The following is a 14746-nucleotide window of genomic DNA, read 5'->3' on the forward strand; positions in this document are numbered from 1 at the left end:
AGGAAGCATATAAAGATGAGCTTTATTTGTCACATGTACATCAAAGCACACAGTGAAACAAAAGGGAAAACTACACTCATCTATTGAGATGTTCCCACAACTAATGATCTCACTTTAAGGACCCTGAGTCATTAGAGTGCTGCCAAAATCTGCAGTTGACCATAACAGAGCTTGTCTGGAGGGCAGCACTGACGCCATTCAGAATGATGCAGCACACTGTCCTTGTGGAGTGCATCAGCTTCACTGCCTCTCTCCTGGCAACACCGCAGCTTGAGGGCTTGTCCTTGCTACGATCGAGGCCACACAGCTCCCCTGCCATCTGCTCCTGCTCTCAGCTAATAAATCAGCAAATCGAACTTGCAGCATACCAGATTAACAATGTCCACAAGGGTCTTGTAATCACAAGAAAAGCGACCAAGATGCAACTCGCTATTAGACTGTAAGCCTCCATCAACTCAAGCAGCATCACATTGTGCAGTTCCTTCATTTTCTCCACCAGTGAGCAACTTGCTGATGGTGTAGACCTGCAATACTTTAAGTTCTTAATGTATATAAGACCATAAGATATAGGAACAGAAGTAGACCATTTGGCTCATCAAATCTGCTCCACCATTCAATCATGGGCTGATCCAATTCTTCCAGCCATTCCCACTCCCCTGCCTTCTCCTCATACTCTTTGATGCCCTGGCTAATCAAGAACCTATCTATCCCTGCCTTAAATGCACCCAATGACTTGGCCTCCACTGCTGCTCGTGGCAACAAATATATATGGTATTTGCTTCTACCATTTCCCTTGCACAGCATTTCAACTACTTATCACCCTGTAAAAAGCATGCCTTTTCCCCTCTCCACTTAAAGTTATACCCTCTAGTTTTGGTATTTCCACCCTGGGAAACAGACGGCGTGTGTCTGCCTTATCTATGCCTCTCATTATTTTATACACTTCTACGAGCTTCCAATACTCCAGAGCTAACAACCCATTTATCCAAACTCAAGCATCCACGTTGTCCCTGTAACACAGTGACAGAACTGCACACAAAGCTCCAAATATAGCCACAAAGTTTCATATAAATGAGAGTCTAAATTCTTCACACCAGCATTCACCAGAGAGATAGACTCAGAGGGGATGAGAATGCTAATATCTTGGAGAACATCTGTATCAGGAAGGATGAAGTGTGAGATATACTGGAGCATGATACCCATTCCCGATGGGACTATTCAAGAATCCTAAGGGAAGCAGGGAGAAGATTATTGAAGATCTAATAGCCCTTCATTCCTGACAACATCCTGATGTATCTCTCTCTCTCTCTCTCTCTCTCTCTCTCTCTCTCTCTCTATTACTAACATATTTTCCTTGTAGTGTGTACACAATACCCTAAATACAGTCTCACCAATACTTAGTAATGCGATGCGATGCAATGCGATGTCCCAACTCTTAATCTCAATGCTTTGGTCCATGAAAGCAAATGTACCAAGAGCCTTTTTCACTACCCTATCCAGTTATTCACTTTCAGGAAGCTGTGAACTTGCAGCCAAAGGTCTCACTGTATGTTAGTGCTTCTAAAGGCCACGTGCTTACTCTGTATGTTCAATAGGAAAGATGTGGACGGATTATGGGCCAAGTGTGTGCAAATGAGATTAATACAGATAGGCATTATGAGTGGCATGGACAGGGTGGGCTGAAAGGGCCTGTTTCTATGCTGCACGATCCTATCATTAAGACTGCACTTCTCATTGACAATGAGTCACTTACTTTATTTTAACAAAACTAATCAGATTGCACAACTGCTTTCTAGTTGCCATCTAGATTCACATGGCAGGCTCCTACCCATCTCATCACCAGGTGACTCTAACTCAAACTTTGTGCCCTGATCTTCACCTGTCCACAGATTAAAAATCTTTGCCCCACTCTTGACCCATCTGATCTTCACTTGTCCACAAATTGAAACTCCGTGCCTCAATCTTCACCTATCTGCAGATTCAAAACCCTTGCCACGACATTAATCCGTCTGTAAGCCTGCACCTCCTCAAACCTGTATATTCCAATGTTCATTTCTCCTGTCCACCTGAGCCATCAGGGAAGATGTCCCTTACCAAAAATGGTACCTTTTTGACAAATACAGCTATCTCTTACAGAACTGAAATTTCAAGTTATGCACACAGATCCTGGTAAGGTTTGAATGAAATACTTCCTTGTTGTCACCAAAAAGCCAAGTTTCCTGAATCCCACACCTCCTAACCTCCTGAATAAGCCTACCACAAGGAACCTTATCAAACCTTGCTAAAATCCATATACACCACACCTACTACTCCCCTTTATCAATGTGCTTTGTCACATCCTCAAAGAATTTAAATCTTTAAAGTGTAGAAGTGGGTTGTAAGGGATGCAAGAGCAAACAGGGAAATTTATTGGACATTGTTCTTTATGTTAAATGCTGAGTCATCGACTCATGGCAACCCAATGGATAGTTGTTTCAACCCTCACAAAGGCGGCTCATTGTTAATAACATTGTGTTCATAGCTGTCGTCATTGTGTCCACCCATCTGATTGGCGGCCTTCCTCTCTTCTGTTGTCCCTCCACCTTGCTGAGCATGATATCCTTTATTCACCGAGCTGTTTCTTTGCATGATGTACCCAAAGTACAATAGATGGAGTCTTGTCATTTGAGCTTCCAGAGATAGACTTGGTTTGATCTCGTTGAGGAACAATTTGTTTGTTCTGTGAGAACTTCACGAGATGCATAGTATTTTTCTCCAGCACCACAGTTCAAAGGCATCAATACGCTTCCTATTCTCTTTTATTGTCCAACTTTCGCATCCATATAACGTCGTTGAGAACACCATTCCCTGTATAGGTCAAACCTTTATATGTTGAGATAGATTCCTGTTCCCGAGGATCTTCTCTAAATCCTTCATGGCTGCTCTGCCAAGGGCAATCCTTCTCTGGATTCCTTGACTGCTTACCATTCAGTATTAATCATTGATCCAAGTAAGTTGAAACTGTCAACCACTTCAATTTCCTCTCCATCATGATTGAAATTGGTTAGTCATAATCTTAGTCTTCTTCAGATTACACATGATTAGAATCTAATAATGCTATATACATGTAACAATTACTTTCCTTGATGGTGCATTGAGCCAGAAGGCTTTAGCCACTTAATTCAGTTGTAGTTATTAGCAATGAGAAAAAAACACTCTTGCTATGGGCATTGTCGTCAAAAGCAGCAGAAGCTTAAGGAAACATACTCCATGAACTAAAGGGTGGCAGACAGGTTCAATGAAGCAGAAAAGAGAAGCCAGGGGCATAAACATTATAACTTTTGCAAAGAGAATTAACAGTGTTCAACTTATAAAGTAGGAAGAACGGGGATCAAATTATTATTTGAATTACAGACATTGAATTATAATTTTAAAAGCTGATTAGATCACCTGTCAATGAGTATCTGTAAACTGAACAGTGGCTGGACACTACATCTTGTCCTACGTTAGAATTAATAAAAATTTTTAACAGATCTGTGCATAACTGCACATGGAAGATAGAGGGAAATGGAGACTACAGGGAATATTCTTGCCAGAGCACATCCACCTGTCTGGGTTCATCTAGAAGGAATCACAATAACTGATTTCACTGAACACATTACAACAAACTTGGCCGAACAGTTGGAGAAATGTGAAGTAACTTCTTGGTCTGTTGTAGGCCAACCATAGATAACAGCAGACAGTCTACTGTGAACTGAACTGCTGCCAGCACTTGAAGACAAAGGAAAGCACAGAGTCTGCTTCATGACTGAAATCGCTTTTATATCCCAAAGCAAGTGAATATTTTCTGAAGAAGATGACTACACTACAGTGATTACTTTATTTAAATATACAAAGCTATATACAGAATTGTCACAAGGCTCTTCATTGTATTCGGCAATGTACGAAGAGTAATCTCTGTTCTCAAATTAAGTCTTTTATTCCTGCAGAAAATTAGTTTTCCTGTGTTCTTTCTTACTTCATAAAAAGAACAAATCTGCAGTGTTGTTAAAATAACATTTCAGCCAACAAGATGATCAAGTTTATAACACAATCATACTTTTCATTTAATTTCAGTCCTTGGTTAGTGCAATATCTGGGTGATCAGGTGACCCTTTAACTTGAGGTCAAATTGGATGTATTTTGACCTTAGCATTTGAAAATCAAAGCAAAGAATCAATGGGGTAGAAATATTTACATGCCGAACATATAACATGGGATGATATGTTGAAGTTGTGTAAGACATTTGTGAAGCTTAAATTATAGTATTGTGTGCAGTTCTGGTCACCTTTCTACAGAAAAGACACATAAGATTGTAAGAGTGCAGAGAAAATTTGTTGGAACTTGAGGACCTGAGTTACAGGTAAAGGTTGAAAAGGTAAGGACTTTTTTCTCCAGGAGCACAGGAGAATGAGGAGAGATGTGATAGAGGTATGTAAAGCTATCTATTTATTTAGCAATACAGTGTGCATCAGGCCCTTCCAGCCCAACAAGTCTGGTAACCCACATATTTAACACTAACCTAATCACAGTACAGCTGACAATGGCCAATAAACCTATGAAATTGGTATGTCTTTGGACTGTGGGAAGAAATCACAGTACCTGGAGAAAAACCACACACACACAGGAAGGACATACAAACCTCTTCCAGGTGGTGTTAGAATTGAACTCCGAACTTTGATGCCCTGAGCTGTAATAATGTCACAGTAACTGCTATGCTACCATAGTGCCCCAATTATGAGGGGTATAGATAGGGCAAATTTAAGCAGGCGTTTTCCTCTGAGATTTGGTGAGGTAAGAACTAGAGGTCATGAGGTAAGGGTGAAAGGTAACATATTTAAGGAGAACTCAAAGAGTGATGAGAATGTGGAATTACCTGCCAGTGGAAATTTTAAATACAGGCTCAATTTCAACATTTAAGGTAAATTTTGATAAACACATGGATGGGAGGTGTGTGTTTAGTATTTCAGTATATTTGAGTAATATTGTGAATGGATTGTTTGATTAAGTAATTTTGTTGTTTACATAATTCATTATGGGTAATATGTAAAGTATGCGAATGCCATACGTTATCACGCCATGTCATATGTGCACACTTTGCTAAAACAAATCTAAGAGTAGACAGGTCAGTCCTGGCTCTGTGTTTTTCTTTCAATTAGCTTATGCTTTGGAGTTATAAAACATAACAGTGGTGACGAGGTGCTTTTAAAACAAACCCAAGACCACAGACACTACCTGTTGAAATGCAGTGAAACATACAAGTTCAAAATAAAAGTCAGAAAATGGACACATTCACTGGTTCATAAACAGTTGAGTACCAGGTGATAATAATCATAAATTTTAATAAAGAGCAGAAATGACTTTCTACATCAGAAAGACAGATGCTTTTGATTGCATAAGTGATAACTGAAATATATATACTGAACAAATTGAGCAGTATTTTGAAGCAAATGAATTAGCCAATGAGAAGCGAGTGCCAGTTTCACTGAGTCTGTTGGTGGAAGAGCATACAGTTTACTTGGAAGTTTGACTGCTCCAACCAAACCAGTCAAAATGAGCTTTGCTAATATTGTGAAAGTAATGCAGGAAATTTGGAACCAAGACTATTGTTGACTGCAGAACACGTTTCATTGGCGGAATCAAAAAGAAGGGGAATCCATTTCATTGTACATGGCTGAATTGAAATGTTTAGATGTGTTCAGAAGTTTTTCTCAAGGACTGGTGTTCTGGAACACAGTCAGTGACGATGGATACAATAGTCCCAACAGCCAAGAATGGATGTGCCAGGATTTGTGAGAACACTTATGGCCACTTTTTGACTGCATCCACTACTACCATGTAATTGCCCTGGCAAAGGATTAATGTGGATTTTGACAGACCATTCATGGGCACAGATTTCTTGGTGTTGTCCATGGGCTCCACTTAACCTTGGAAAGAATTCTTTCAGCCTCCACATGACCTAGGTCACTGGCTACTTTATCATAGATGGCATATGAAACCAAATGGGCTTTGGGAAACTTGGGTGTGGCACCGTCATTTAACACTATTTTACCCTTGAAATAAATGTAATAAGACATATTACAAATGCACCATACTACCTAGTTAGAAATGGTTTGTTGGAAAGGTTTGTACAGAGTCCAAGGAACATACTGCAAACAACGTCAAAACACCCTACACTAACATTGAATCAGAAGCTCACAAATTTCCATCTTGCATTTCACAATGCAACACACTCCAGAACCAACACCTCACCAGCTATGCTGTTTCTGGGTTGTCCCCTGCACTTACACTTGGATCTCGTCAAATCCAGTCTCAGGAGGAGTATGCAGCACATACACTTGAGACAAATTGAGAGCTCTTCAAACAAGGAGATTCGATGTTTCACACCTGGCCAAGCAATCCTGATGAGGGACTACAGAGATGGTCAAGTATGTGTACTTGGAAAGATTAAGGACAGAACTGGACCACTCTCCTACACCATTGAGTTTACGTCTGGTGTCATCTGGACATATACACACACACACACACATATAATTTGAGATGCATTCTATGTTGAGTTGGAGTTTATAGCTAAGCAGGGAGGAGTGATGTGGATTTAATATTTCAGTAATACTTGAGTATTATTGTAAATATATTGTTCAAATAAGCATTGTTCTTTACATTATTCATTACATGTTATATGTAAAAGTACATGAACAGACAATGTCATCACATCCCATCAGATGTGCATGCTTCGCTAAAAGTAAAAGATGAAACTAAGAGTAGACATGTTATTCTCAGCTCTGTGTTTTTCTTCAATTAGTTTATATTTTGAAGTTACAAAACATAACAGGAGGGGTATGGAGGGCCATGGACTAGTTCAGGGTCGATGAGACTAGGCAGAATAATATTTCAGCATGGACTAGATGGTCCAAAGGGCCTGTTTCGATGTTGTAGTGCTCTATGACTTTATATGAATGACATGTGCAACACACGCAATTTAAGCCCCGCTAGAATCATATAAATTTGGATTTATAAAGCTGTTAGGATTAATTGGGTTGTGGCATTTAAGGGTTATCCCCACGCTGTCCACTGGACAGAAGACTTCAGTCAACTCCATCATTATGATTCTATATTTAGAAATCCTGAAATGTCCTCATAAATTATTTACAACCTTATTTAGCTTCCTTCTTTTCAAAAATGAGTTGTGAAGAGAGCAAAGATGCTGAAACAAACTATGGGGAAATAAACTATGGCAATCATACGTAATCACATCAATGAAAGATTTAAAAAAATATATTTAAAAGTGTAAATTATTTATAAATGTCAATTAATGCTAAAATATAAATTACTATAAAAGCAAATGCATTAAACGACACAGTTTATATACAGACTTGTTAGCATTTTCTGAATACATACAAAATTCATGGAATGGTACATCTACTCACTGAGTGCTTGGCTCACTGAGGTTTGCTTTCTTTGTGAAATCAGACTGATAACTGATTTAATACAATTTGTAAAGTAGCCCCATCATTATCTGTCACAAAGGCTGCATTTGCAACACTAATAATCAACTTCAGGTGGATTACAAAATGGTAATAGCAAGTCTATAAAATCAATTTCTGGCTCTTGTGATGTAAATTTTCAGGATAAAATCTAGTGTGTGTTTACCAAATGATATTACTTGGAAACAAATATTACAATTGCTAAGCATGGTGTTTTTATTCTTATTTAGAGATACAGCATAGTGACAGGCCCTTAAACTCCAACTTGTCAATAATCTGACTATATCCTCATTCTGTCCATACTGCTAAAATCCAATTATGTTAATGTTCCAAGTCCCAGGCATACACAATTGATAGACAGATACTTTATTCATCCCCAAGGGGAAATTCAACATTTTTCCAGTGTCCCATACACTTATTGTAGCAAAACTAATTACATACAGTATTTAACTCAGTATAAATATAACATGCATCTAAAATCACCCTCCCAAAAAGCATTAATAAATAGCTTTTAAAAAGTTCTTAAATAGTTTACTAAAATAACTTAAGCTCAGTCCTAACCCCGGCACTTTAACATGTCTTGCCCCTGGTGGTTGAATTGTAGAGCCGAATGGCGTTGGGGAGTAATGATCTCTTCATCCTGTCTGAGGAGCATTGCACTGACAGCAACCTGTCGCTGAAGCTGCTTCTCCGTCTCTGGATGGTGCTGTGCAGAGGATGTTCAGGGTTTTCCATGATTGACCGTAGCCTACTCAGCACCCTCCACTCTGCCACCGATGTCATACTCTCCAGTTCTGTGCCCACGACAGAGCCCGCCTTCCTTACCAGCTTATTAAGACGAGAGGCGTCCCTCTTCTTAATGCTGCCTCCCCAGCACGCCACCACAAAGAAGAGGGCGCTCTCCACAACTGACCGATAGAACATCTTCAGCATCTCATTACAAACATTGAATGACGCCAGCCTTCTGAGGAAGTACAGTCGACTCTGTGCTTTCCTGCACAGGGTATCTGTGTTGGCAGTCCAGTCTAGCTTCTCGTCTAACTGCACTCCCAGATACTTGTAGGTCTTAACCTGCTCCACACATTCTCCATTACTGATCACTGGCTCCATATGAGGCCTAGGTCTCCTAAAGTCCACCACCATCTCCTTGGTCTTGGTGATATTGAGACACAGGTAGTTTGAGTTGCACCATATCACAAAGTCCTGTATCAGTTTCCTATACTCTTCCTCCTGACCATTTCTGACACACTCCACTATGGCCGTGTCATCAGCGAACTTCTGCACATGGCAGGACTCCGAGTTATATTGGAAGTCTGATGTGTACAGGGTGAACAGGACCGGAGAGAGCACGGTCCCCTGCGGCGCTCCTGTACTGCTGACCACTGTGTCAGACCTACAGTCTCCCAACCGCACATACTGAGGTCTGTCTGTCAAGTAGTCCGTTATCCAAGCCACCATGTGTGAGTCTACTCCCATCTCCGTTAGTTTGTGCCTTAAGATCTTGGGCTGGATGGTGTTAAAGGCACTAGAGAAGTCCAGGAATGTAATCCTCACAGCACCACTGACCCTGTCCAGGTGAGAGAGGGATTTGTGCAGCAAGTACGTGATAGCATCCTCCACTCCCACCTTCTCCTGATACGCAAACTGAAGAGGATCCCGGGCGTGCCTGGTTTGTGGCCTCAGATTCTGTATTATCAGCCGCTCCATGGTCTTCATCACGTGCAACGTCAAAGCAACAGGTCTGAAGTCATTCATCTCCCTTGGTTGTGATTTCTTCGGTACCGGGACAATACAGGATGTTTTCCACTGTCTGGGTACCCTTCTCTGCTCCAGGCTCATGTTGAAGATGCGCTGAAGGGGTTCTCCCAGCTCAGACGCACAGGCCCTCAGTAATCGTGGGGATACTCCATCCGGTCCAACTGCCTTGCTGGTACAGATCTTCCTCAGTTGATCTTTCACCTGTGCAGCCGTAATCTTGGGCGTGGGTAAGGTCTCCTGTGAGTGGCTATTTTCCTGTGAGGGAAGTGAGAGGGAGTACGAGTAGAGAGACAAGCCTGGTGTGTAGTTCTGTGGTGAGGATGAGATTGTGCTATCGAACCTATTGAAGAAGTTATTCAGCTGGTTCGCTTTCTCCACATCTCTACTTATGTTTGCCCCCCGCTTTGCACCGCATCTGGTGATGATCTTCATCCTGTCCCACACCTCCTTCATGCTTTACCATGATTTACCAACATTTTGTTTTCACAAAATACTAACCTCAATAACCAACAAACCCAATGAACTCTAACCTACCATTTATTTTTCTGGCGCAAAGTTTTCTGCTTCAATATTTATTGGTGTGAAGGCAGTACAACAACAACCTTCAGGGCCAAGAAAATAAATGTGACGAATCTACAAGTCTCAGAATGGAATAGCATCCATTTAGAACAGCGATTAGGAGTAATTTCTTCTGTCATAGGGTGGTGAATCTGCAGAACTCATTGCCACAGTCGGCTGTGGTTGCCAAGTTATTGGGTATATTTAAGGTGTAGGTTGATAGGTTCTTGATTAGTAAGGGCATCAAAAGTTACAAGACAGGAAATTTGTTTGTGATGTATATAAATAACCTGGATGAAAATATAAATGGGTGGGTTAGTAAGTCTGCAGATGATACAAAGAGGTGGTGTTGTGTACAGCGTAGAATACAGGCAAAGTATACAATGCGATATAGATCAGTCACAGAAATGGATGGAGAAATGGCAGATGGACTGTAACACACACACATATATCCTTCCAAAGATATCGGAAGAGGAGTCCTGGAATATTTTAAAAACAGAGGTAGTTATATGATAAGCAGGGGACTGGAAGGCTACCATGGATAGAAGGGAAGGTAGAATTGAGATTACAATGAAGCAAAGCCCCTGGGGCCAAGAGGTTTACTTTTGCTCCCGAGTTTCATGAAGAATGTACACTCTCTAAGCTGATAGTACCAACTCTTGTGTCACCTGGTCTCCACCTCCCACTTTGCTGTAACTTAAAGTTTGATTTTTAGCCTTTACTGAATCATTTGAAAGATCACAAGCCTGAAATATAAATTTTAATTCTCTCTTCATAGATGAGAGCCTGACCTGTTGACTATTACTAGCATTTCTGCTTTTTATTACAGATTTCCAGCAACTGTAGATTTTGCTTTGACTATTTTGACTGGTTTTGTGTTTGTATAAAACCTTTTTCATCTTACTTTGACCATCAGCAAATTTACATCTTCAAGACAAATTGTTAAGTACCAGTCAGGATACCCAGAGGGAGAAGCCAAATTAGTGTAATAAATAACTGGTGTGATTCATAAACAGTTAAGGAATATTCTGCAATAAACTATACACCATCAGTTAAAAATTGTAAGCAAATATTGCTTCAGATAAATGTTCATATTTTAAAGCTCATATATATGGCCTTTGCTTCCTCATACTATTATTCAAAAGGCAATTGCCAATAATAACAATGAGGTTTATAGCATTAAATTGTATGGTACGACCATAAGACACATGAGCAGAACTAGGCCATTCAGCCTATTGAGTCTGCTCTTCCATTTAATCACAGCTGATTTATTATCCCTCTCAACCCCATTCTCCTGCCTTCGTCCAGTAACCTTTGACACCCTTACTAATCAAGAACCAATCAATTTTCAATTTAAATATACCTAATAACTTGGTCTCCACGTCCATCTGTGGCAATGAATTCCATAGAAATTCCTCCTCTCCTCTGTTCTGAAGGGGCGTTCAACTATTCTGAGACTGTGCCATCTGATCCTGGACTCTCCCACCACTAGAAACATACTCATCATATCCACTCTATCTAGGGCTTTTAATGTTCAACAGGTTTCACTGAGATCCCCCATCATTCTTCCGAATTCCAGCGAATACAGGCCCAAAACCATCGAACACACCTCAAACATTAACCCTTTCATTCCTGAGATCATTCTCATGAATCAGCTCTGAACTCTTTCCAAGGCCAGCACTTCCGTACTTAGAAAAGGAGCCCAAAACTGCTCACAATATTCCAAGTGTGTCTGACCAATGCCTAATGAAGGCTAAGTGTTATATCCTTGCTTTAATATTCTAGTCCTCCTGAAATGAATGCTAACATTGCATTTACCTTCCTTCCTACCAACTTAACTTCCAAGTTAACCTTCAGGGAATCGTGCACTCGGACTCCCAGTCCCTGTACACCTCTGATTTTTTTAATTTGCTCCCTTTTAGAAAATAGACTATGCCTTTATTCCTTCTACCAAATTGCATGACCATTCACTTCCCTATGCTGAATTCCATCTGCCACATATTTGCCATTCTCCTAATCTGCCCAAGTCCTACTGCAGTCTTCCAGCTTCCTCAATACTATCTGTTCTTACACCTATCTTAGGATTGCCCATAAAGTTGGCCACAGAGCCACCAATTCCTTCATCAAAATCACTGACACATAACATGAAAAGAAGCAGTTCCAACACTGAACCCTGCAGAACGCCATTAATCACTGGCAGCCAACTAGAAAATGCTCCCTTTATTCCCACTCTTTGCCTCCTGCCAATCTTTGCCTCTATGTTAGCATCTTTCCAGTAATTCCACAGGCTGTTAACTTGTTTACCAGCCTCATGTGCAGCACCTTGTCAAAGGCCTTCTGAAAGTCCAAGTAAACAACATCCAGACTTCCCTTTGTCTACTCCGCCAGTTATTTCCTCAAAGAATTCCAACAGATTTGTCAGGTAAGATTGCCTTAAAGAAACCATGCTGACTTTGATCTTCTTTACGGTGTTCCCTGAAACCTCACCCTTAATAAAAGATTCTAACATCTTGCAACCACTGAAGTCATATCAGGTGATTTTAGATTTATCATTGAGCTTGGAAATCTAAATGTTCAGGAACATTATCATCATGTTTGTTCTCACCATTTAAAATAATGCACTCTTCACAAACTAAACTTGCCCACGGAAGGTTAAGTGAAGTGACTCAAATCTAAGCAGGTTTTTAAAAGACAATTGTTTATAACTGTCAGTCACCCTCTTCCGCGCTTAAAATTGACTATTACAGTTGTGCAGTCTCATTTCTTCAGCTTTAACTGCTGTTGATATCAGGAAAAACCATATTAAACGAAGATACTTTCCTCCACTTTGTCAATCCAATCTTTCTTTCCATTCTTATTTCTATACATATCTGATTTGACATTGAATTCATTAATTTTAGGCCACGAATTATCAGTCATGGCACTGGTAATTTCACAATCCTTCAATATGATTACTTAAGTAAGTGCATCAATTTGACCAACTCTCTCAGATTCCACATTCCCTGCACAGATGCTACACTGTCCCCATCTTGAATCTGAAGCAATCTGTGAGATAAAACCAACAACACGCACAGTTTATAGATTGACAAAGAGGGCCTGAGACTATTGCTGAAGTTACTATACTTGAACTGAAACTAAGAAATCATCAGACTGGAAAATAAACAATCCCAACTTTTACATTAATCTTGCTTTAATAAATACCTACACCACTTCCTAAAGGGTATTAGGAGCTGGCTGAGCTGACTATGCAAGTCACTGTTGTCTTCTTTGAGAAAGCACCTCATCTTTATGTAAAGCCTCCTCCTGGATGGGGATCAATGTTATAAAAGCATTGTCATTTTGTGGAACAGTACCTCAGTTAGTCTATTAACACAAATTCAAAATCACTAACATGTACAAGAGGCCACAACAGAAAAGAGAGATGAAAAAAAAGACACTCAGTCTGAAATTGAGAGTGCCTTGAGGAAATATATAAACCAGTCACTGTACCTTCGGCGGGGATGGCTGTTGCTGCTTGTTGGTATTCGTCGGCTGCTGAAGTCTGAGGGCTCTTGGGATGAATTCTGGAGCTAGAGGATTAAGGACATAAGTCTTCTTCAACTCCAGTGCCTCCAGCTGTGCCTTAATTTGTTCAAATGTGATCCCATGGAGACTGTTGTTCTCATGACAGATATCAATGAAGCTTTCCCAGAATTTCCTTCAGGAGTAAGAACATAATATTAAAAGGAGTGGTCCCCATATTTGCGGTAGCTCAAAATTTTAGCGAATGTACTCCATACCCAGGTATACAAACAACATACATTACTGGACATTTGCACAAATCAGAAATGAACTGAAGAACATATCATTAGCTACCAATGGGTGGCAGAATAGGGGTACAGCTCCACCAAAGGAAGTGTAAAGTGTTCATTCCCTCTGTGAGCCTGCAGGTTATCCTTGTTAGGAAGGTGCAGCACCTACTTAGCCCACCCCCCACCCACAATCAGGGTCATGTGAAGTCACAGGGGCAGGTACTGGATAGTTGTATGAGCAGCTGGGACATAACACAAGTCCTGGTTATGTGACCACTAACGACATGCAATCTCGGAAGAGTATTGATAATGAATGGGGTCACCCATCTTGTAAAGACACTGCCCAGAAGAAGGCAATGGCAAACCTCTTCTGTAGAAAAATTTCACTAAGAACAATCATGGCCATGCTTATACAACAGATCCACATTGGCATCTTAAATAAGTAAATAAATGCTCTCACATTAAATGATGTTCCTCAACACTAAATGTGCACACATTATTGAATTTGTTGACATGCATGTCAAGTTGTTGGGTTTTTGAATGGAGAAATATGGAAATTTATTGTCAGTGATTTTCAGAAACTAATGAAAACTTTCAAGCTCAGGAAATAGTTTGGAAAGGAAGATGGTGAGGCAGAGGGAAAGGTTAAATCAGCATTTCAAGAAGTGAGTTAATATGACACCTTGATGCACTGGTGCTCCCAACTGCTTAGAACAGTATAGTACAGGAAATAGCCCTTCAGCCCATGCTGCTAATCCCAACTGCCAGCACATGTTTGTGCATACAATTCAAATTGCACAAATATTCCCAATCACACACAAAATAAGAGATTCAAGATACAAGATTCAAGATTGTTTAACATTTCCAGTACACAAGTGTGAAGAATGAAATAACTGTTACTCCGGATTCAATGCAGGACAAAAAAACACAATAAGATAAAGAACAACAACAATAATAAAAAGGGGGCTGAGGATTATTGAATGGAGGTGTTGACCAGCCTTACTGCTTTGGGAAAGTGACCATTTTTGAGTCTGGTGGTCCTGGTGAGAATGCTAGATAGCCTCCTCCCTGAGGCGCATGGGACAACCAGTCCATGAGCAGGATTGATGGGATCCTTATAACAAAACTGGGATTGCT

General features: G+C 40.3%; 1 protein-coding gene across 6 annotated transcripts in view; it reads right to left on the bottom strand.

The window, feature by feature from the left end:
- The window catches only part of helz (helicase with zinc finger), a 300135-nt gene that overhangs the window by 78617 nt on the left and 206772 nt on the right, over positions 1-14746 (bottom strand). For all 6 annotated transcript variants that reach the window (XM_059948283.1, XM_059948286.1, XM_059948285.1 and 3 more), the window contains one exon: positions 13308-13515. In XM_059948283.1, coding sequence (XP_059804266.1) covers positions 13308-13515 — 208 coding nt within the window. The remainder of the gene's footprint in view (positions 1-13307; positions 13516-14746) is intronic.

This window comes from Hypanus sabinus, chromosome 23 (genome assembly GCF_030144855.1).
Source record: "Hypanus sabinus isolate sHypSab1 chromosome 23, sHypSab1.hap1, whole genome shotgun sequence".
Lineage (NCBI taxonomy): Eukaryota > Metazoa > Chordata > Chondrichthyes > Myliobatiformes > Dasyatidae > Hypanus > Hypanus sabinus.